This window comes from Seriola dumerili, unplaced genomic scaffold, assembly GCF_002260705.1.
Source record: "Seriola dumerili isolate Sdu_G_001 unplaced genomic scaffold, Sdu_1.0 BDQW01000674.1, whole genome shotgun sequence".
In the NCBI taxonomy this organism is placed as follows: domain Eukaryota; kingdom Metazoa; phylum Chordata; class Actinopteri; order Carangiformes; family Carangidae; genus Seriola; species Seriola dumerili.
Genome location: NW_019174929.1, coordinates 1391440 through 1417451, shown reverse-complemented (window position 1 = coordinate 1417451; position 26012 = coordinate 1391440). Strand labels below are relative to the sequence as shown.

The 26012-nt window shown below is 38.1% G+C and overlaps 1 protein-coding gene across 1 annotated transcript in view; it reads right to left on the bottom strand.

Moving 5' to 3' along the window:
• LOC111236561 (nuclear factor of activated T-cells 5-like) overlaps positions 1-26012 on the bottom strand; it is a 32955-nt gene that overhangs the window by 6139 nt on the left and 804 nt on the right. Inside the window, exons 2-11 of the mRNA XM_022765343.1 lie at positions 10066-10191; positions 6923-7553; positions 5368-5554; positions 4267-4457; positions 3797-3969; positions 1983-2117; positions 1828-1880; positions 930-1062; positions 586-660; positions 211-314 (exon numbers count right to left, since the gene is read on the bottom strand). Coding sequence (XP_022621064.1) covers positions 211-314; positions 586-660; positions 930-1062; positions 1828-1880; positions 1983-2117; positions 3797-3969; positions 4267-4457; positions 5368-5554; positions 6923-7553; positions 10066-10191 — 1808 coding nt within the window. The remainder of the gene's footprint in view (positions 1-210; positions 315-585; positions 661-929; positions 1063-1827; positions 1881-1982; positions 2118-3796; positions 3970-4266; positions 4458-5367; positions 5555-6922; positions 7554-10065; positions 10192-26012) is intronic.

Genomic DNA, 26012 nt, shown 5'->3' with positions numbered 1-26012 from the left:
TTTGCAAAACTTGCAAAACTACTGCAGCATGTTTAATTGTTAAACCTATATGTACAAGAACACTCCACTTAAGGACACTAAGCATGAAGTGAATTTTTCTGAAAGTTTATGTAATTTGAAATATCAAATCAATCCAACCCAGTTAAATTGTTTTCACAACGTAAAAGTTATTAATGAGGCCTTTACTGAGGTAATAGATCAATACATCACCTTAAATACTCCAGAGGACTGGAGGTTGCTGGTCACCTCCATCGGAGTGACATCTTCTCTCTTCACTAAAGGCAACATAGAGGGCATCAAGGCACCATCTAGAACTGTAGGAGCAAGAGCAAAGGACTTATTATTATACATTAAATAAATAATTATTAAATAATATTAAATATTATTCTTAAAATGTTTTATTTTTTCCAGCTGTTTTTAGCCATTGTGAGCTAAAAGCTCACAATGTACAGTGTGTGTATACAATGTATAAGGAAATAAACAGCTTTCAAATGCAAGGCACACAAAGCCTGATGGGAGACTCCAGAACTCAACTCATTTGTATAAATATTTTTTCTTCTGAATTGCACACAAAAGGAAAATAACCTTTAATTTGTTCATCAAAAGTACAAGTCTTCACTGGAGAAGGCATCTCTTTCTTCACTGGGACATCTTGTTTTGCTGCAACACAAACATCAACAGATTCAACAGAGTGAACAATACAGGAAAAAAAAATCTTCAGAAATATCCTTACAGAACAGTCATGTCTTTAGCAAAGGCGCTAAATGTGGTGTAAAAGAATGTGGATGACACAGTCCATTGTTTCAGTTACTTGTTTGGTCATATCTTTCAAAGGTCTTGAATGTGGATGTGTTTGGAAATGGGCTGTGTATTGCGCTTTTGAAACATATTGTAATTTCATAGATTAACTGAAATGAACGGATACAAACCTGGATCTGGAGTGTAGGTAAAAGGCTGGACATCATGAGATCTCCCAGCATTCGTCACCACATAGATTCCCACACACACTGCAGAGGTGATGGCCTGATTCTGGTACGGAGGAACCTTCACTATCAAGTGATTCTTTGGGATGATCATATGAAAAATTATGTCAGCAAACAAGAAAAAATGCAACAGTGGGACAGCAGTATGTCTATCAGCACGTATCTAATCAGTGAGTGAGTAAAAAATGAATAAACTTACAGTTAAAGAAGTTTAACTGTTTAATTATTTAATTAGATGAATAAATATTACACTAATGTTTTTTACCACTTCCTACAGTGTGGAACAACATTTGATTGAGCAGGTCATCACTACGTTTGTGTCTCATGCTTTATCAACACACCATGAACACGGTGTTGCTCGTTTCTGTGATTGCAGTAGGTTGTAATGTAAATGTGATTACTCAGCATTCAATTATGAATAACACTGGCCAACTTCAACAGTGCATGTTTTGATGCATGATTTTTGAGTTACAAAATTCAACATACTTGTTAGGCCTTCAAGATACATACCATGTAAACAAAACATTTTTTTTCAGTGTAGCTTCAATAAAAACAAAAGATGCTTTTCTACTAACTGCAGATTTATGAATTCATCTACTTATTTTGTTTATAAGGGCAAAGGTTTAAACTAGACTGTTGAGACACACTCAGTACATGCTCAGAGACTGAGTGTAATTAGGTCAGAAAACAATGAGACTACTCAAACCTTTGAACCATTTAAGATGATTACATGATTACAAGTCCAATACAAATCTGGAACGGCTGCTTCTATCTACTCAGCTTATTAGTAATTGGCATTAATCATTTGTTGCAATACATAACGCAAAAAACATTCACATTTTACCTGGTGAAACAGCTCCATGTCAATTTCAGCCTCTGCTTTCCACGATTTCTCATCTGGAGAGAAGATGTAGCGTTTGGTTGGAGAGCACCACATTAAAAACGGATTAACTTAAAATGTCATTGGCCAAGAATATTTGAAAAAGACTGATGTCTTACCAGAAACATTCTCATGAAATATGACTTTGGTGTCTTTAAGAAAGTTTTTGCCAATGATGAAGACTTCTTCTCCTCCCCTCACTGAGCTACTGTGTAGTGATTTCTTCAGGATTTCAGGCACCCCTGCAGGCTGGGCTGCAAACAGACCAGATAAAAACACCACAATTATTTTTGGCATTTTCACCTTAATTGGATGGCACTGCACAGAGACAGTCAGAGAGAAGAAAGATCTTTGCGGTTATCAGGTATATGTGCCTTAACCAGTCAGCTATCAGGACGTTTGTTTGTTTTTTTGAAGAAGCAGATCAATGATTTTCACAAGATTTAGAGTCACTATGCATCCAAAAGTTGTTTGGTGCTCTAAGAAGACACAACAGTAATTTAAATCCTATTTCAAGGAGGACAGCCCAAAAAAATGCTCCCCATGATTGAAAAAATGAAGAGAAAAATTAAAATAAGCTGTTGATTATTCTTCAAGGCATTTCATCACCCATGGTGGCGTATTACTGATTTTTTCAGATACAGATATTATTATTAAAAACGAACTATGTTGAGCCCTAAGAACTGAGGAAAGTTATCATAGATGCTTTTTACATAATTGGGCATTTAGTTAAAAGCTTTTTTGGCGTTCACAGTGTCCGTCAACAACACTTCGACATGATACAATGATTTTCTTGGACACTCTATAGTCAGTGTATAGCTGTAGCGTCAATGCATACATGCATGAATACATGAAGTAATGAATCTGTCATTAGCAGCTATCAGACAATTGCAAATGCAAAAGAGATGTTCTTGGATGCTGGAATCTGTTTCCCTATTTTCATCTTTTTTTTTTTACTGGATTTAACTGATGAAAACACTCATTTTCACACCAACTTATTTGTTACTTATGAAACAAATTGCCCATTGCAGCTCAAGACCATTGCTTAACATGGTTCATATGATCAGGGCGGCATTGACTTTAAAAAAAAAAAAAATATATACATAAATAGTTGGATATTCCTCGCAGGCCTTCAAAATGGACGAACAGGCTTTAAATATGCTGACGCTCAAAACCACTCCCCCTTTCCTCTAACACATTTCACTTTTTCCCTTTTTTCAGTACTCTCTCTCACTCACACACTCACACACACGCACACGCACACACACACACACACACACACACACACACACACACACACACACACACACAGATGCCAAGGGGGATTACTATTTTTTTCATTTTGCGGAAAGATATTTCCCTGGATTGCATGCTGGCTCTGTGTAAACAATAGAGGTCCACACACCCCTATTGTTTCGTCCTTTCCTTCTCTTTCTCCCCTGTCTCTCCCAAATCTACTTACACAGAAACTTTCTTATGGCCCTAAGCGTCTTTCCTGTTTATGAAACCAACCACACCCTCATACTGTACGCATTATTAAATAACACTCGAGTCTGAAGGAATCTTTACACATTGTGTCCAAATGCTGACATCAAAGGACACCAGTCTCCCGACCTCAGGCTAAACTAAACTTTAAAAACAGGGCTTCTCCTGTTAAAACAGAAGAAGAAAATACCTCAGTTTACAGAATAAATGGTAATTATTAACTAAGTAGGTTACAGGTCAACTGTTTGTTTAACCTATTTCAAACTCTGTATTTTAGTGCAACTGGTTTCATATAGTGAAACAATACACGCAAATTAACGCAACAATCCATATAATCTATTTCTTTGAAATATCTGCAGTCTAATACCTTATTGTTCAATGGTTCAACCAGTATATGCATTAATATAATAATTATTTCAAAGAGACAAACACAAGGAGGCTGACATACTGCACAGGATTGGAGATGAGGGAGTTTGTAGTGTCAGCACTGATCCATCTGAACGTGGAATGTTGACCCGAAACACCAGCCGAGCGCGTGTGCTCTTCTTTTTGGATCCAGCGACACCAATACGAGCTTCGACATCAGTATTACGGAGCTTCAAGATCCCAACACAGTCCACCCTGCACAGAGAAACAATGTTAGTTTGGAAGACATTGTGGAAAAAAAAAAAAAAAAACACAACTTTATTTGCTGAACTATCAGCTCTTCACAACATGTAATACACAAGTATAAACATTTCAATCTACCTTCCAGCTCACATGGGTCTATTATGCAATTGCTTCACTAAGCAATTGATTAGAATAATCTGTGATCTGGTCACATAAAAGCAACACTGAAAAGGGGGCTCTGTTTGTGGTTTAACACATTTTAAATTATCACACAAACTACACATTCTCAAGCTCAAGAAAAGTACATACGCTAGTGTCATGTTGGTGCTTGGATCAATGGACACCTCAATGACAGTTGTGCCATCAATGTCCACCTCCTTGCAGGCTGTGGTGTTGCGGCCTGTCACCCTGCAGGCTTGGTAAAATCCATGAGGCTTCACACGCCCAGTATCGTTTCCCACAAATACCTGCAAAACCACTGGCTCGTTCACCCCCTCCAGCTGTGTAAGAGGAAAAAGACATGGAATTAAAAGACGTCGGCTCACTGAAACCGTCTGAATATGATACATTCTGGTTGACAGTTTTTTTCAATGAACCACAAATTTTCAAAATTTGCTTTATAGGGACCAGAGCATTTTCTATACTATCCTGTAGCTGAACTTGCTCCTGTGTCTCTACACCTTTCTCGTTTTGCAGATTTACAAATGTATTTCCCTACCTGTCCAGCAGATGCCCTCAGTGTGTTCTCCGAGTGCATTTTGTTTTCTTCTCATCAAGCAATCATGTCTCATATGTCCTGCCCATTTACAATACCTTCATCCAGTACTGTTGGTTTGTGTATTAGCTTATCTTAATTCCACATTCTTGTGCCATCTAGTCAGCCTCCTAAAAGTCTGCTCGTGTTTCTTATCTTCTGTTGTAACCTTCTGTTGCTGACTTCTGTGCCTGTTTCTGCATCCGGATTCAACTGTTCCTCCTGAGTCCCGACAGTACAAACAAGCCAGTATCTGATGCAGCAGAACTCACATTGGTTTGTGCCCACATTCAACTCCAGATTAGCAACTGGCCAAACTGACGATCAAACGCAAGACAATGTCTTTGTTCTTGCTCCTACCCAACTGTCTTCTGCTGCTGAGGCTCTGCTACACTTACAGTTACAGCCCCAAATCCAGTCTTAACCTTTTGGCCCCAACAGTTTTACAGTGGTACTCCTCTCTCCACATATATACCATATACTAAAATAAACTATAAATATGATAGGAAGCCATAATGCAGGGCAGTTGTAAAACAAAAACTGGATAACATAACCTTAAAGCAAAAGTTGAAGGTGAAGTTAAATGCCTAGCAGAAAAGCTGAAACATTGACGACATAGTTCATTATAGAGGCTGTGTCAGGGGTTTAACAGTCACCTTTACAGTAGGGAAGCCCTGCTGAGTGCGGTCCTTCACTGACCCTCTGCTGCCTTCAGTCAGATAGCGGGCTCGGTGCTGAGTCTCAGGCTGGACAAGGATCTTCAGCTCCTTCCCCTCACTCTTCTGTGGGTATTGCATTGAAAGAGTTCCTCCTTTCTGGTTGGCTGTCTGAGGATCATCAGAGCTGCAACAAAGACCAGTTTGACAGAAACATAAGCAGATCCCTTTTAACTCTAACATCTTCAAGCAATTCTGACATTATACTACATGTAACCTAGCTGGCATCTTCCTGCAATGTGGTGAATTAAAAAGTATGTCTGTAACTTTGACAGATTACGACCCTATCCTCACTCTTGTATTCAAAAGGATAAACCATACAACTACTGGCACAAACTTTAGGTTCAGAATTCAACTCAAGGGAAGGGAAGACACAACATGATCCCTGTCAATATTAAATATCTGTTTATATATCTAGCTGAAAATTGTTCTGGGGCCTGCTGCAGTAAAATTGCTCTCATAGCCGCAACAGTGAAAAAGCTCTGAAGTTGCCATGGTGAACTGAGCAATGCAGAGTTAAGAGGCCCTCCATCAACCAAGCATATTCTATCTGCAGCTCTTAAAGCGTTCAGAGTTATCTGTTTATTTAATCTGCTCTGCTTATCCTAGGTCTTTGAGAGAGGCTCTGTGATTCACTGTGGCTGACCATTGTTTGTACTTCAGTATCCTGCCCCTCCCTCCCCTCTGATCTAACCGCTCTTCTTCAGTCAAAGTGTGGTGGGAAATTTAGAGCCAGAGTAGTTTGTTAAAGATTTCCATCTGTTGGTGTGTGTCAAGGTGTTATTTCCCAATAATACCTCTCGACAATCACGATGAGTGCTGTATGAGATTATCCCGAAGGACACTGGTAAGAAAAATACACACAGAGTACAAACTTAAGAGCTCATTGTTGCAAATACCAATGATAAAATATTAAATGAAAAAAAGTTAATTAAGTACTGAGTAAAGGACTCACTAACTGGAGTCAAATTACAGGAAAGACTTGAATGAGTGGAAAAAAAGCACAAGGGTTCACTGAATGGTTTATATATATATATATATATATATATATATAAATATGTATATTTGATATGAAGAGAATCATACACTCCATTGTTATATATATGACAAAGAAAAACAACAAATCCTCACATCTGAGAAGCTGTAACCAGAGAATATTTGGCACTTTTGCATTGAAAAATGACTGACACGATTAATCATTTATGGAATTAGTTGCTGATTAATTTTCTGTTTATTGACTAATCGTTGCAGCTCTAGACTATCTTTTGGAATAATGGTGTCCATCCCTCCAGCAGAGCTTCAGAGACTTTGTCCTGGAAGCTGGTGGTGGCTTCATATTTTACTAAGACACTTTAAGTTGTTTTTTCCTTTAATCCTTCACCCATCTGTACTTAACCATAGCCCCCTTTGACAAATTTGTGAGATGTAGACATGGACATGTTACATCAAACAGGTCAATTACTTTAAGCTAAATACATCTACAGGTTACACAAACCTTCCTTTTGGTCCCGTCTTGCTGTCAGGGCCTAGTTGTGACAGGACAAAGTGTGGGCCTTTGGCACTGTCTGCATCAAACACGTCCATGCTGGCTTCCTCTGCACGCACAGACTTGGGGCCAGGCCTCTGGCGAGGGGTACGTTTGCGGGACTTTCGTGGTACCTCTGTGTTGTCATTGTAAGAAACAGTGCTCATGATACTAAAGTTGGAAAGAGAGTCGTCCATCCAGATGCTGTTACTCTGCTCTGAGTCCAGAGATGCTTCTTCCTGGCAGGACATAAGGCTATCATCAAACAAGTCTTGTGGTGGTGGAGAGATGTTCAGCACGGTGCGGCGCTTAGACGGGGTCATTTGGTGATGTGGCTGGGCCTCCTGGGATGTCGCACCTCTTCCTCCACCTAGCTCACTGCTGCCCCTGCAGTTACTGCCACTGCTGCCGTTACCATTCCCACTTTCTGCTCCAACAACCTCTGGTACCGCTCTGCTATTCCTGGTGTCCTCTGGGTCAACATTGTTGCTGTGAACTGGGTTCTGGTCACTGGCTGAAGTACTGGAATGCATGGTGGAGCTGGAAGAGGTGGAAAAAGCACTGCGGGGGCCTTCCATGGTCATAGAGGAGGACATGGCATCTACAGTGCAAATAATTAGACAGTGAATAAAGGCATCTCAACCAGTGTTGGCTAGCAGTCCCATTTAAGCAGCAAATCTGTTCATGATTGTTTATTTTTGCTTTTCTTTTTTTTTTTGTATTTTTTTTTATATATCTTCCCCCCTTTTCATGGGATTATATATGTGTATATGTGATATCTGAATATTTGTGAATGTAGTGTAAGTATGACTAAAATGGGGCCAAAGAAGAGATGAGAGGTGAGCAGTCCCCCTTATTTAAAAAACTGAGTAAGAGTAAAAAGATAAGAGATAAGAGTAAAAATGCGTGTAAATAAATTAACAACTAAAAAAACAGAATAATTGTATAAATGTATCATTATTACTAACATTTTGTTCATATTCAACTGAATGAAAAATTTGCCAAAATGATGAAATAAAGAGGGAAGTTCAAAACAGTCATATGCACAGTAAGATGCATGCCAATTATTGGAGCTTTTATTTTCGATTTTGTTGTTTTTTTTTTGTTTTTTTTTTTGCTACAAAAGTTCATTTGGTTGGGACTGAACGTAGCCACAGAGACAAAATAAACAAGCTTCTGACCTATGAAGCAGAGAACTGCAGACCATTTTATATGCAGACACTCCCTGCTTCAGAGGGAATTTCCTGGAATATAAAAATGAGACAGCGAATGAGCAATAAGAGCTGAACAGTGAAAATTTACTCAGATTGAAAAAAAAAAAAAACACAGGGTATTTTGTTTGTCAATAAGTGTTGCTCCAGCATGCTGACATACACTGTAATTGTAAAGCTTTCAAATAGTTACAATGAACTAGATGAAGAGTGGAGAAAAGTGTGGTTACGTTTGCAGATTGTAAAAAAAAAAAAAAAAAAAAAGAAAAAAAAAAAAGAAAAAAAAAGGAGTTAGACTGCTGTTGACATTCAGGATTGTTTGGTGACTCATTAGTTTGCAAAACACACAGTCGGAAAGAAAAAGAGGCACATACAACTTATGGAGGTAGTGTCACTTTGAGCAAGTATTACAACACATAGACATATATATATATAATCACATATTACTGCAACCCAGAAATATGAATAAATACTGAAAGATGGTCCATCCTGTCTGACTGCCCTTGTCTTGTCTCTCTGCTGCATGAAAACAACCTATCCAATGTCTTTGAAAGTATTAACACTTAGAGTCACTGGGGGAAAAAAAGGCCAAATATATGTTATACATTAAAACACATTTCAGTCCATTATTGATTAGTTTGGACTACATACATTGATTTTTTTAAGCAGTGGCATGTGATTTGTAGACATCATCAGAAGGGGGGGGGCATCTTTTTCATTTGTTGTGGTTTTTAATGGCAGATGACATCCAGTTTACTGTTGTATTTGTGGCTGTATTAACCTGCTTTGACACACTTGGCCAGTAGGATTAGACAATGAAGTAGAACCCACCATAAAGTCAGGCCAGTAGATACTGTGCTTTAATGGTGCATGTCCCCAGATAAACTTTCAATCAAATTAACACATCTCAGGTGACACACAGTGAGCTTGGAGTTTCTGAGCACTTTTGTGAAACACATAACTTTTCCCAATGACTAGTAATTGGTCTGTTTAAATGAAATTCTGTCTAATCATCACACACCCAGCCAGACATCTGTGGTTCATCTACAATGAACTAAACCAAAATGTTTTAAAAGTTGCAAGTGTAAGCACTGCAAGCACTGCAAGCATGGAGATCAAGATGTTGTTAAAAAAAACATGTGGAGAGGTCAACAGGCTTATCACCCAATAAAACTGGCCACACTTTGAACTGTGCAGTAATTAGTCATTAACAGTACATCTAATTTCTGGACTTCTCTGCCCAAATGACCTTCTCCTGTGAACAATAGCTCCACCTTGGAAGTGCAAAATGGTCAGAAAGGTGATTACAGCCACTCAAAGCTTCCCAATTGTTTTTAAAAAAGCGACAAAACTGTTAAAACAACCACAACCAAGTACTTTGTGCTGAGCATGCAAAACGGTGAAATAATAAGCTCTGCCAGGCTCTTGCATCATTACGAGGAACTATATTTGGTTTAAACCATGAAATAATATTACATTACAAACATTAAGTCAGTAATACAACATAAACAAATGGAAAATGCCAGAGGGCTCTAAATACTGTCTGAACCTGCTGTACATGACCTGCATTTCAAAGCTTAGTTGCTACAAGAGACAAAAACATATAGCAGATCACTACAATCTTTTCAGCCCCACATTTCATGGTGTACAAGCAGGTACAGATAGCAGACATGTTCAGCTGACTCAACTCCAATGACATACAGTTCCTTCTGGTGTTGTCTTTTTGGACTAACATGTGAGGATCACAGAGCAGCAGGCTGGTTGTCTGACTGGATTTCCTGTCTTATGCAGGTGTTTGTTTGCCTACAGGTACAGACTGTTACATAGGTTTGTTTTTTGGGGTGAGGCATGAACGGTCTTGCTTGCAGAGGAGAAATAAGGATAAGAAGAATAGGATCCTACCTGATGCTAGAGAAGCTGAAGGGGGAGGCCCTGCCTCTCCACCGCTCTTTTGACTCATGGCTTTTGGATTCTGCTGAGTGGAGGAAGGCAACTGCAGCTCTCTGGGAAGAAGGTCATACACTGATTCTATTGAAAGAGGAGGGGGGGATAATAAGTTGACACATTGACAAGAATTCAACAGTTTTCTGTAGTGAAATGTGATTCATGATTCAAATGCATATGTACATCATTCCTTCTTACTTTGCGTCACATTTTCTTTAGAAAAAAACATTTCTGTAATTCAATTTCATGTTTATGTTGTAATCGCAGTGTTACACATTATTGTACAACAATCACAACTCTTGCACAATTGTAAGAACATGCCTACAACCTGGTTGGCAAGGAAACACTCAGCAAATGTGACAGATCTTTGTCAATGGGAACAATGCATGGTGATTCTGCACTTAGTTCAGATGCCAAAAGGGTTTCCACCTCTGTTTTGCTGTCCAACTCATATACATACATAAACATATATATATGCAAGAATCATGCAACACTATGGCCTGTTCCAACCAAGATGGTGGCATTGATTTAGAGAAACAAAAGCTCGATGCATGGTTAGCTTGTTGATAGACTGAAAACCAAGAAGAATCAAAAAAGTGACGTCAGAGTGGGAATAAATGTGAAGTGACCTTGTTTACAATCATGATTTTTATCAGGACTATTAAACTTCACTCAAAAGATCCATCTTCATTGTTTAAAATGACAATAACCTTCTGCTGTGTCACAGTCTTAAAAAAGTAGGTCATCGATTTTGAACTGATGGAGAATAAAAAATAAAAGGATCAAAATCGATGGAGCAGAGCCAGAGATATTATCTTTTGTATTCCACACATTCTTCATCCTTGTCAAAACTGAACACCTACATTACCCACAATGCAGCACAACCACCAACAGTTCAATCAGAGTTTTGGATGTGTTATGAGAGTAGAGACTAATGTAGTGACCCATCTCAAGAAGAAGAAGATGATGAGCAGGCTACAGAGTCTGGTAAGTTCACCTCTGTCTAACGCCACACGTCCATTTTTTTTCATTTTCAAACAAAGGTCTTCAGCCCCAACCAACGCAGACTCAAGTGACATCACTTCAGGCAGTTCATCAGCTTTCATGCAGCTCCCTCTGGAGCCACAGAAGGCTTTGCATATAACTTTATTCACATGTGCAGTAGCACTTCCCAAGACCTGTTAACTGACTTTGATGTGTAAAACTGGTGGAGTTCCCCTTTAAGGCTTGTGAGTAGAGCTGTAAAAATTGGTTGATTAACTGAAAATTAATTGGCAACTATTTTGATACTGGATTACCGGTAGGTGTTTAATTTTTTCCCCCAATTTCTCTGGTTCCAGCTTCTCCATTGTGAGGATTTGCTGGTTTTCATTGTTTTAAATGTTTATAATTTCAGTATTTCTGAGTTTTGGACCGTTGGTCGGACAAAACAAGACATCTTTTAGTACTCCTGGAAAATGTGATGAACATTTTTACCTTAGAATACCTTCCTTAAACAAGGAGCTGGAAGGCTAATACCCAAGCTTCCTCTTTATGGATTACTTCGATATCTTGGAGAGTGCAGTAAAATTATATCAAACTGAACATCCACTGCCTGTAGATGTCCTCTCTCATGATCCATTTCATTAAAGCTAACATGGTAACTCAGCGCTCTGAATACACCTTTAGGAGGAACAAACCAGCTGGAAAAAAAAGTACAAAATGACGAAACTAATGAGGTCAAAGCAAAAGCTGTAGCATACCATATAAACAGCAGATCTCATTACAAACAGGCAGCAGGGTTGTACAAAGCCTTTTTCTCTCTTTTCTATGCCTCCCTCAGGGCCAACAGGACATGGTGAGGGGAGAAAGCCTTGGGTCAACAGCATGACAACACTTTTACTAGCAGCCTGATTCATCATCCAAATATTATGGTATGAACTTAGAGCGGCCATTACAGTCGCCTGACTCTCTTCTCTGCCAACTGCCAGCTTTAATTACTTGCAGCTGAGTCCCAGGGTTCGGTGTGTATATCAGATACTTAACCCTCCCATTGTTACCACTCGCTGTGTACAATAGACAAACCTGGGACATACTGAAACCAGCCCATGCCTCTTCATTCCCAAAGCCCTCCAGTCTCTTACAGCTCGCTTTAGAAGAGCAGGGAATGCTGGTTCCCAGAAAGGGAGCTTAAATCTGGGCTCAGCAAACTCATATAACTCACACTGAACCACACATACACACAGGATTCTAGTGTGGTTTTGCTGGTTATTTGCAAAGTTCTCCAAACAAAATCACAGACACACATGCATGCATATGCACACAAACGCCCTCCACCACCTCCACAAAAACACTTTCTCTGCCCCTGCATTTACACTTTAACTCTAGAGTCTCCTTGGGGCTCACTGACTGACTGCACATGCAGCAACATGTGCTCTGACTGAGCAGCCCTTCCAGTAAACAGATTGCCAACCGCACAGACAGAAAATATGTACTCTTCTCTCAGAGCAGTGGTCTCGAATCACTGGCTGGCCTGTTCAAAGTGTTTCCACAGTCCCTTGACGTTTTTAAAAACTGAAAAAATTCTTATTTTGCTGCATATTTGTTTCCTCATAAGCAGACAGAGTGGTATTCTTTATTTACCCGTGACAAAACACTGTCCCTTTCACTCAGGAGAACATTAAAAAAAAAAAAAAAAAAAAAAAAAGATCAGCCTCGTTAGCTGGGAAATAAACCATACTGACTCACACACCACGTGATGTTTTGATTTTAACTTAAGACTGCAGTCATGTTGTTGCAGACCACTGACCACCGAGGAAAACCTTTCATTTTCTGTCCGTCTGTGATCAGCATAATAACAGATTAAAGCTTGACCAAAAATATTCACACTGACAGAGAACATGCTCATGTGGTTAGTTTTGATTAGGTCTACTCTTGCTATTAATACAATTTTGATAAAAATATAAAGTCAACTGAAAAGTGGCCACCCTCATTAACTGTTTCACAAATTTAGTTCCCACTCACGTCCAATGTAAACAGAAGGATAAGTAATAAACCACATACATTTAAAATCCATGTTTCACGTCAGAAGTTTTGTACAAAGTTAGATACTTTTGGAGCCAACAGTTAAATACTTTTGCTCTTTAGACCCTCACCATACTTTGTGATATGTTTATATGGTAAGTAGTGCAGGCTAAAGGTGAAAAAAGAAAGCACTCACCATGTGAATGGCAGGACTTACACTCCCATTCATTTCCCTCACATTCCTGCTGCTTGCTCTTACTAGCCCTGGCACCTGGGGCGTGGCACTGGTTTTTTGGCTGAGTGACTGATTTAACTCCCCTTCTGTCCCCCTCCTCCACTCCACCTACCTCCCTCCCTCTCCCTGTCTTGTTTACTGTGCTCCCAGACCCTTTTCTGTACTTCAACTTGCCCAGCAGGTTAGAGGTATTGTCATGTGGAATCCTGTCAAGCAGAAATGAAGCAATAGAATAACCTACTTATGTTGAAAAAGTCAGGCAACAGAAATACACAAGGTGGATTTATTGAAATTGGTGGTATACTACTGAACAAAAAGTGATGGGGGAGATAAGATTAGGCTTACCTTGTTAGTACATTTGGAGATTAATCCAAGCATAGAAGGAAAAAAAACAGTGAAAAGGCTGGCACCTGCAGCAACCCATGTACAACAACCCTGAAATGTTTACAGCCAAGCCTACATGAAGGCTGCCAGGGACTCCATAGCAACACAGATCAGGGGGCAAGTCTTTTAAGCTTTTGCGTCTCTCGTGAGATAATGTGGAGAAAATGAGAAACTAAAACAGCATTATCTATACTCAAATGAAGAACTGAGAATTAACAATGCAGGAAATTACATCAACAACCTTACAACACTGTGGCAAAAATCTTAATCTGAATCTCTGTAAAATGTCATCACATATTATCTTATTTGTCACAAACCACTACAAAGGGATAACATTAAAACCTAAAATAATACTCTTTATAATATGAGTATACCATTCATGCTTTATTAATGCATAGTTAATGTATTCATTATTCTAATGCAAGAATTAGTGTGTGATATAACACAACTTAACTCAATATTAATAAATAATCAAGTCACAAAATTAGTTTTTTCTAGTTGCAGTTGATTAATTACTTAGTTTTTACTGACTGTAACTTATAAATTACTCAACACGTGGATGGATATGGATAATGAAGTTATAATTCATTCACATTTAGGTCACACATTCATTAATGTTAGTGCTTTTGCCAAACAAGAGGGACACAAGATATGCAAAATATTCACATAGTGTCAATATCATTATTAGAGCCCAGATGATAAATTGTCAGAGTATTGACAAGTTTATTATCCAAATGCAAAATGTACTGCTATGGTCACTATTCACAAATTATCACATTTAAGGGACCCTTATCATAAAGGTTTGTTTATGTTATGTTCCCATGTTAAAAAATAATACTGGCTGATATATAATTATCTTTTTTCAACACTCAAATATAAATATATTATGATACGTGGTAGATATCACATGGAATTTTAAATACTGCAATATTGTGATGTAACTTTTATGCATTTAGGTTTTCTGACTTATCAAGCTTGATCATCACAAACTATGTTACTTTCTGAAAATGTTCTTGTGTGAATATACTGTATGAACTGAAACCACTAACATCTCCAAAATACCATCCTATTACATCTACATATTTCATTATTCATATTAGGGTGTATTAGGTTAAGGTTCACTAAATATTACACAATGCAGTTCAACAGCAACACAAACTACAGGCTCAAAATTGATCATGAAGTTCAACCAACACCATTCTTTAACTTCAAGGCTAAAGAGCACCCAATGACCCACGTCAATTTATGTCTATTTTCAAAAGCTTTAAAGGCCTTGATTTTTTTTTTCTCTCACATTCACAATTACAAATACTGACTGCAGAGCCTGTCACGACTATACGACAATACAATTTCATCAGACATGATGACTCAAACATGGTGAAAGAAAAGGTTAGTGTCTTCTGCACAACAACAGCCATTATGATTGCACATATTATAATTGCATTGAGGAAGTGTCATAACAACATCACTGTATTTAACAAATTTTTCAGCTGATGGAGAAACATAAGAATTGCCACACTACAGTGGAGAAGATGTGTGAAATCACAGTTATTGTGCTGCTCTTTTACCTGTTGAGTTTCAGCCAGAGCTACAGCAGCATACTGTATCACCACCACACGTTTGACTGTTTAACTGCAAGAGCAGGAAACTCTGAAGAAAACAGGTCCGAAGATGGAGAGGAGAAGACTTTTTAGTCAGGAAGGGAGAATGCTCACAAGTGTATATTATGATACTCTCTTAAAAAACAATTTAGTTTTCAGACTTAAATGATCTTGCATGATATCAGATTGACTGTAAGCCAGTATCCCGTACTGTCAGTCAAACAGTATAGGCTGCTCAGGCCGGAGATAATCTTACAAAAATACTTAAAAAGGTGAATCAAACAATAATCAGAATATCATTTTATATCTCATTATTATTATATATTTGTAATGAAGAATTTATGGCTGCAGCTTTTAAGTCAGTCCCAAATAAAAAGAGTGGTAGTGACAAAGAGAAGTTGTTAGAAATGTAAACAATTTCCTGCAATCCCACTAATCTAAAAGTTCAGATGTTGCACCAGGATTAGAGAAAAAGGCACATATTGTTTCTACAAAAGGCTTTCATTATATAAAATGAAAGTCAGTATGGCTTTAGAACGGGCTAACTCATTTGTGTCACACCAGGCTCAGGGTTTGTGGCATGTAGCTCTTTCAGTCCAGCTAATCCTGAAGTGACCAGGAACAACCTCCAGGCATCAGTTTACATGACTAGCTTTCAACAAACACCCACCACCATCCTGACTTGACAAAACAGCCCCCTGAGGCTCCTGTGAGGGCCAAACCACCCAGCTCCAAGTCAAGGTTGAAAACAAAGTGGGTTAGTCGTAGTTAGTCGTATTTAATATCCTCACAGCAGTTCAACAGAGTCAGCGTTACTCTGTGTTATTTGGGCGTGTATACAACATTGTTAAATTCTGGCTATGAATAATGCTCTGCAACATATCTGTCTACATCTGTGTTTTTCAGCGGAAGATAAACCAGACACTGAGCTTAACATGACAGCATGACTTCAGAAAGCAGTGGAATTCAAACTATTTACAGAGGAAAACACAATGGCCTACAAGCTCTGCACTCACCAAAAGATGTCATGCTTACACACAGAAATATATACCATAATTTATCAAACTTCTGCACAATACTTCCAATAAAGTCAGGCCTAACTGGTGATGAGAAATGTTTTCCTGTGAATCACAGGAGACCACAAAGACAGAACCTACAGTAGCATATAATACAACTGTTCAAAAAAATATCTGGTGTGCCAACATATCTGTCCTGCTCACAGGAAAACCGTCCTGTGGCAACAGGAAGAGCCTTTGGTAATGTCACACGCACACACTGACTGTCAGTGTGATGTCACCAAGCTGCCAGGCTAACTGCATTTAGACTGAGCCAGGGAAGGAATCAGCAAAACCGAAGTTATAAGCTACTTAGAGTATGCCAAACAGTTAGTCTCCATTGGCCCAACCCACAAGGGAGTACAAGACACCACTATACGGTACTTCATACATCAAAAATATAACAAGACATCTTCTGGTATTGGCAAAATAAAAAAGTCAATTAGAACATTACACTGTTTTATGTGTAACACTTCAAATAAATTGCACACCAAATGGCAGAAAAAAGACAGATGTTACAAAATAAAGGACAGGACATAGCCGGTTCAAGGAACAGTTCAACATTTTGGGAAATATCCATTCTATTCATTTTTCCTCCAAGAGTTAAGAAGATTGATACCACAGTTATGTACAGCAGACTGTTAGCTTAGCTTAGCATTATGACTGGAAACAGGGAGGCAGCTAGCCTGGCCCTGCAATCCAGAGATAATAAAATCCACCCACTAATGAGTGTGTGTGTTTAATCCCATGTGTATGTGGTTTTATTATTGTTTATTTATTTATTATTTCCAATTCTATTTCTTGGCTGGCTGTTTCCCATGTTTGTGCTAAGCTAACCAGCAGCTCACTGTAGCTTTATATTTACTCTACAAACATAAGAGTGATATCAGTCTTTTCATCTACCTCTCCCTCCGAAAGCGAATGAGAATATTTTTCCACACAAGATGTCTCACTGTTGTTTTAAAAACAAAATCTTTTGAGTACACGATGCAGATGAAGACTCATACACTCTTTGTTTACACAGTCCATCCACAATCACAGTGGACATGATTTAAAAACAGCTTGTGGCATCAAAGAGGTCTAATTTTGGAAAACTGTGGACTAACTTCTGATGGAAGCTGTTGACTCTGTTGATAAGAAAGTGGGAATAAAAAGATAAAATAGCTGGCACTGGGTCAACATTTAGCATACACTGGGAAGATGTGTTTGAGTCTTGAGGCACTCAGAAATTCACAATAGAACAGTGGAGCGTAAGAATGTAAGACTAGAAACCTAATGCCAAAATTTTGTAATTTGAGAAGCCATTTCATAACAATCACTGCCTCAAACAAAAAGGGATCAGCAGGTCTCCTTAGGCCTGGCAAAACCACAACCTTCTCCTTTAGAGCTTATGCACACTGTACAGTCTTTCTGCCCTCATTTCCTAAGTTTTATGGCTTGCCATTTTCCAGATTTATGACAATTTGTTATTCAGACTAAGCCTACACCTTCAGCTATTAATTCCTTAAGAAGATTTGGTGTAAAGTCTAATTAGACAAAATCACAGCTGACTGGGGAAAAAAGGTTTCAGGATTCAGCAAACACCACAACCGCAAAAGTGAATAAAGTTGTTCAGGCCTTGGTCAGACGGTTTTATTGAAAATAAAATGATTTTAGAGTCACTTGTTTATGGATGTGCACATGATCTCTGCTGATTCTTAGGGTAAAATTTCCCTCCAAAATAATCCTTTAATGTAAACACCATGCTCATTCCTCTGTCCTACATGCTAAAACAGGATTTATATCAGGATACACACTGAGTAAATGAAATCAGGCTGTAGCATGGAGACAGAAAAGCTGTAATGATATTTCTTTTCGTGCAGGTTGTGGCTTGCTCAGACACTGAGAGATGAAGTCTGTCATTTCAGTTGATGACGTCTTACTTAACTCAGCACATAAAAAAACTCCCTCTCTGCCAAACTTAGACAGGAAGAAGACACAGGAAGGAGTGGCAAGAAGGAGCCAGCCATGACAAAAATAATACTGACATTATATATATATATATGACATAATATCTAAAGAATATCTAAAGAAATTCATAAAACTGGGAAATTAATAAAAATAAAGAAAATAAAGAATAAGAATACATTAAAGTGACATTGAACAGACCTAAAACGTCTCGTGAGTGTTTTAAAGGTTTCATGTAAAAAAACATTCAGTTAGTAGCATGGTGACTAGCTGTCACGCTCTCTTTTAGGTAGATATTAACCTAGTTTGACAGAGTTGGATTTGATTTTAAAATGAAAACAAACTTTTAAATCAACTTTCATTATCAATCCTTACCCAACATACACTCAATTGCCAGTTTATTAGGTACACCTAGCGAATGCAGTCCAACACAACAGTCCTGTAATCAGTCCAGTGCTTTTGTTCATTCCAACCCAGCCAGTCTGCCAAGGAAGCAGCAGATGACTCAGAAAAAAGAAATTAAAACACAGGATATGGAGATACCACAACCGTTAGGTTCTAGGATGAATTGTTTTACCACGTCATGCCAAAAGTATTCAGCATTTCTGAAGGTCACAAAATACTTTACTCATACTACTCTGTATGAGCCTCTATAAGGAAACCTTGCTTCCTTAAAAGGGCAACATAAATCTAGATCATGTTTTTGAAATCATTAGGTGACTGTAGGTATACTGTGTCTCAAAACATCCATGGCAGGCAGAGGAAACCCGAGGGCTTATCATATGATATGGTTGTGACCTAGTGACATTTTTACTACTCTATGTAGAGTAGTGGAAGTGAACGGACATGTAGAGGTCTTTACAACACCAACATTTTTGGACCCAATCCCAAACAGACCCATGGATAAGCTTTCCAAACCCTAGGCCCCAAATAAATTTTCAAAAAAATGTGACCTGGGAAAAAAGTGGGAACACCAACACTGACAGCAACATGATGTGTCATAAATACCATGCAGCTCTATAGTCAAAGAGTACAAATATATAGGCAGCGCTGAGACCTTTGTTGCATGCTCCCCCACCTCTCTTTCCTGTTACTTCTAATTTGTCCAATGTCCAATGAAAGCAAAAATGCCCTGAAATATTTTTTAAAATGATATGTCACTTTCTACCACAGTTTACATTCTCCATCTTGGTGCCAAAATACCAAATTTTCTGCTGTGATAATTATGATGCACCATGTGATCAGAGATGATAGTGAGTGTCCTCTGATCAACTCCACTAAAGGATTTCACCTTAGAATGACAGCCAGACTAAGGTCAAAGGTTGGGTGTCTGGTGCTAGGAACAGTCAACCATTGAAGACCTTCTCTACACAGAGGAAGTCTGCACTCTTCAGTCCAATTTATAGTTTCTGTATTGGTGTAGGTGCAAAGGCCAGCATGGCGTTAATTTTGTAATTTGCCAATGTCCAGTGGGGTCATACACAGCCTAAACCCTAAACACACGTGCCAACAAAAGTGTGAACACGTCCATGTGTGTAGACACCCAGTGCAGTAGACACAAAACCATCTGGACGTCCGCTGTTCGCATCTGTATCCACACTGGTAATAATTATAAATCCTATTTCAAGAGCACTGTATTAAATGCATCACTGCCAACCCTTAATAGCAACAGCAAAATCACTCCAAGGTTGTGCTAGATGAAAATACACCATGGCAGGATGATGGATGCGCTAATTACAGGTGTCCATTACCAAGAAGATGCAGTGAATTTGTCAGGTCTGCACACAGAATACAAAACAACTGCTGCAGAAGGAGAGGAACGATGAGAGAGAGGAGAGTCAGAGTACAGACTAAAAAGGTCAACTAGTTGCAATTTGAAGCTTATTTTAGTATTTCACAATCTAACAATGCACAACCACAACATTCAGCCCCCAAAATGAACAAAGACTTGAATCAACAGCTCTTTGGCACAGTTTCAGCAAGAACTGGATATAATAAGCTTCACAGAGGGAGTGTGTATTGTAAGGCTGGTATATTGGATTATGTGAAGCTAGCACTCTGGTTTGTGGTGTACCATCTACATGTACAACCGTAAAATAAACATCTTTATTCTTGTCTTAAAGGTCTACAAATGTTCCTTGTATTATTTGTTGTTTAACTATATTGTAAACAGACCTCATTTCATTATTATTTAAACACAGAACAGAGACAGACTGGGCCTCACACATCCTCTTGGGACCTTGTTTGATCGTTTCAATTATTAATTGAATTGTAATATATAATTGTAATTATTCATTACAAAAAATGTTTGAATAAATTAAGATTCAATAGGTCATGGTTTCGATACTGTCTTTCTCTCATTTTGAGCCAGGAGATATCCTGCCAGGGGAGCGTAACACAGTGTGTACAGCAGTAGTTATGAGCTGGTGACACCTTAACTGCTACTTCTCATCTGCCAATGGAAAGACTCCCGCCAGCCAAGATTCACCACACTTAATATTTAATGTCTTAGTTCAGAATCATCTTGCCCTGGAGAGAAACACAAGGGGTGGATGTTAGATCTCACAGGTGCTTTGGGCTTTTCACAGACGAGTGTGAGAAATCCTCCACAAGATGACTGGAAACAAAAGCATTAAGCATCATGGCCTCCTGCACTCTTCATCTTCCTTTAGACTAGGGAGAGACAGTAACAACACTACAGCTAATAAATCTGAAAATGAATCTTTCTCTCTCGAAATTTGGCCTGTGAACACAACATTGTCTACATATCAATTAACAGAAATGCTATGCTGAACTTTTCAATCAATTACTGTTGGTTAAATGAATCTTTATGTAGGGGACACTACAGAAGAATCACTGAAACACTTTGCTGGAGAGGCAGAAATCCAACTTAACATATAAAACAGAATAAAATGCTACTGCAAACATTGACTGGAATATACACAATATATTGTTCCACTTTGTTCACTTCGGTAGTAAGTGATACCCTGTTCCACATAAAATGCCAAGGAGACAAAGGTCTGTGACTCTTCTCACAAAAAGAACATGCACAACATACTTGTAACATTTTAGAGGTTTAATGAGTTTGCTGATCACGTCATTGCTGATCATAAAGGCTATAAAAGTGATTTATATGGTACTTCCAAAACTGCACTTTCAAAAACATATACCTATCATGGTCCAAGGATGTTATGTGTGTTCTGGCAAAACACACAACACCTTCAAATGTTGACACACAATATATGGTACAATAATATCACCAAATTTACAAATATTTTTCAGTATTTTTTCTGATATTTTAGTAGTTTTCGTGAAATACTTTACTAATATTTTTTGGATATTTTACTGATGTTTTTTCTGATATTTTGATATTTGACGGCGTTTTCAAGATATTTCACTGAGATTTTTTGAATATATTTTTCTCATTTTTGCACAGGTCCAGATCATTGCATGCAAAGCACAAATATTTTCTCAGGAGTGTAAAAAGGAGAAAAACAACAAATGAGTGGCTTTCCTTGGTATGACAAAAAATTGACAAATCTTAGCAATTTTCAAATGTACATAATTGCTCAAGACTTCAACGCGCGCGCACACACACACACTCTCTTATCTTACATTAGTTGTGAGGAGACTCATTCCCTATCCTTAACCTAACCTAAACCTAATTCTGACCCTAACGCTAAAACCAAGTCCCGTAACCCTCTAAAAGCCCGTTCAACTTGTGTGGACCAACCAACATGTCCTCACACCGATGCTTTCAAACCAAAAATGACACACACACACACACACACACACACACACACACACACACACACACACAGACACACACACACAAAGAGAACCCTTCAGCATGGCTTCAACAGGTTAAACCACTCATACATTGATTTGCCACGGCCAAAACAAAGTCACAAGTGTGCAGTAAATACCAGAGGAGGTGATATTTTGAACTGACCCTCATTAGGGGTTTTACTGAAGTTTGGTTAGTGTTAATGATTAATCAAAGGGATTTAAAAGACGGTAAGGAAGTAAACTCACACCATATTTAGAGGTGTGAGTAATTTGCATCACGACATCATTTGTTTTATAGGACACTCTGAATGAGTTCAGCAACAGTTAACCTTAATAGTGAATATACAGTACAAGAAATATACATCCAGCACCAGCATTTAGGCTTTATAATAATATAATAATAAAGACATTCCTCTTTAACTTGAACATGTATGGAGTCACTAGTACATAAACAACTTAGTGCAGCATTTGATTAAGAAGACTTAAATCAATATTACATAATTATACATTGGAAGAGGGCACTTTTAAAGGTAATGCTATCAATATTTTTGGTAATTAATTCAGAAATATACTGTTGCATCACCGTGTGATATTTAAATTGATATTACAAAGGAGACATGCAGAGGTAGAAAGGAGACCTGCAGAGGTAGAAAGAAAGACAAGCCAAAAAGGTCAGATCCCTGTCTGAAAAGTAGCAAGAATCTGCTGAGTGGGTCTTGTTATTTTTCTGCTTAATGTTGCATATATCCAGACTGAAACAATTAGCAAAGCTGAATTTTGTTTCTCTAACTTGTTCTGCCTCTTTCTCATCAACCCACTCTTTTATCAGGCCCTTCTATAGATGAGTCAAGAAGTCACATGTATGTAGCTTCACGCAAATGTCAATAACATTACAAGAAATTCCCAGCCTTTTCACTTCAGTCAAAATGCAGGTAAAACTTCTGAGTTCCTAAAAACAATTGTAAAGTTCGACACATGCATCTCTTTCTCGGCCGAGGTTTCATACCTCCAGAAGGGCTAGCAGGAACAAGAGAGTTTGAACAATGCATAGAGGGACAGACACAACACTGAGGAATTGTAGACTTGACAAAGCCTAGGTACAGCATGAGAAGTGAGGTACTACTACCTAGATCTAGATTCACTGTCCTCAGAAAGATAGTATCAGACTTTTTGACCCATTTTCATGGGGCTCATATTGGTGTCTCATCCTGAGTTGGCTGCCTGAGCATGCATTATGCAAATGTCACGTGTTAATCCACAGCGTTCACAGTGCTGCAGATATAACAGAGTCATTATCATTATAGTATGTCAAAATATCGGTTCTTCACAGTATGATTTCAAAAGTGGAAATAAAGAGATGTCATTGTCAAGCACGATCATACTGCTGCTTCCTTTGTGACACTTGGAAACTAACCCAAGCAAAACCACCCCAGCTAAACTGACTGTCGGAAATATGCAGAACAGGTTGGGGTTGATGTTAAACAGATGAAGACGCAGTAAAGAATGTTCCAGATGACAGCAAAACACAGTCTCTACCTTATTACATGACCCCAACCTCACAAGACTACTGAATCATGAGTTGAGTATGTCAACATTAAAAACAGTAAGAAAACAAAAATTGTTTTTTTTTATCTTTATTTTGTGCTCCCAATATAGATTTGGGTTCAGAGTCCACCTACTCATTTGTTCATGATATAGAACAGCACATTTAAGAACTCACAATACAATGTTCCTTTTTTCAGATCTTTTCCCTCTACAGTATTTTTTCTTTCATCATCAGATATCAACAAGCTTTCAAGGCAATCAAGTATTTTAAGCGCATGCCGCTCAGTTTGCTTAACACAGCAGTCAATATTAATAGAGTGCTATTTAAGCCCAGGTTTACACACAGAGCAGCTAGATAGTTAAAGATTGACCAGGCTTTGGTGGGTCAATAAAAAAAATTTTAAACTATGTTGAGGACCAGGTTTAATAGAACTTATGGGAAGGCCATAACATTCTTCACCTTTGATGTGAAACTGGTGGGAAGACGTTTTATGACATCCATTAACCCACAGTCCTTTACCAGCCACAGAAAGGTAATGTGACTGGTATTCCTATCCTGAGTGCCATTGTTACAGTGTGTTGTTTTTCCTTGGTATTCCCTGGACTACTCGCGTGCCAAAAATACGCGATCCTCCTCATGATCTGGCCTTGTCGGCAACATGCAAAACTAACTTTACCTCTCACACACACCCGAGTCAACTATGCTGACCAAAATACACAATAGTGTGATTAGTAAGCAAACAAGGTAGGCTAAAGAATAAGTTACCATTAGTTTGGATCTCAAAGGAATTTCAGCTGCTGCACAAGAAACGATGAAAGTCTATCAGAGGAGTTCATAAGAGTCAAAAGAAACACAGACTGCATCAAAAAATAATATGGTGAGTTAATTATGACCTCAGATAAATAAGATAAATATCTTCTTTCCTTTTTTTTTCTTTATCTCACTAAAGTTAAATTTTTATAAAAAAAAAAAAAAAAAAAAACATATTTAAGCTTAATATTTGTTTTTCATGTTGTGGGCTAAAAATTACAAGGAAAAAATATACTGCAAATAACATCTTGTTTTTGTTTGTAATACATCAATGGGCTCTGGCTGATCTTTAATTAACACCCATGTTCTTTATTTTTTCTTATTTTCACTTTTTTTAATGGAGGTATAATCGGGGCTGTTCTTATCATGAGAGAACCATCTTGATAGGAAACATGCGTGTACAGTGTCATGTTGCTGTTGAAGAAATATAGGTCAGGTGAATTGTCCAAAAACAGACTGGGACATTGTAAATGGAAAGATCAGTTGCTGTTGAGTTTAGTGAACACACCAAAATTTGATGATTTATCCAAAGTTAAATGAGAGCTTCAGTTAACAGTTTAATCTTAAGCACAAAGGCACATTATGGGATGGGCAGAATGAAAACGCTTTGCAGCTTTTGGTCAGCTTGCTTCAGGTACCATGAAGACAGTATAAACTAAAAGAATCCAAAATACTGCAGAGTGATTTGTAATATCATAAGGAAGTTATCACCTCTCATTGGTTATCACCAATGTAAAGTAGACTGTAGAATTCATGGTAGAGTAGTTACCTGGACAGTGGCAAATGGTGCATTGTTGGATGATGGCGCCTTACAGTGTGGCAAAAGCACAGCCAGATTCAACTAAATTGTTGGAGCTCTCTTCACTGGCACAGTGGAGACATTAAAATCAACTAGAGCTCTGGGTTTTGTCATACAGTGCTTGTGCCATTCTGAACACAGCCTGAGCCTATTATGCTATTTCTTGGATTACAAAAGCTGCCTACAGTGGTTGCATACAACTTCTCCCAAGTCCTGACCTCATTGAAAATTGGCTGGCCGACACATATCTGGTTAGTGCAGATATATCACCCAATGAATAACAAAAAATATAACTGTCAAAGATATGTTTGCGGTAATGTTGAAGCAATGTAGTTAAGTAAAATTTTCCACTGCCATCTTGCTTGGTACACACAGTAACGTGGTCGCAAATTTTTAAAAGCCATATGAAGGGGTCACTTAAACTATATTTATGTTATAATTATCATTATCTGATTATTGGCTACCCTCAAATATTGATATCGATTTCCATAATGTTACTGACAAGTCCAGCACCAGTTGGACTTTTCTGTTGTTGGCTAAAAAGATAGATATGTAAACTAAGAAAGATACATCAAACAGTTTTGGAGACATACTTTTTCCACTTTTTCCAACTGCTTGTATGATGCAAATGAGCATATTTCCATATAAGAGTCTGGGTGGAAATTATTTAATGGGTAAACTTTTTCAAATTATCAACCTTTTATGCAAAAATTCTTCTTCAGACTATCACTGGTCT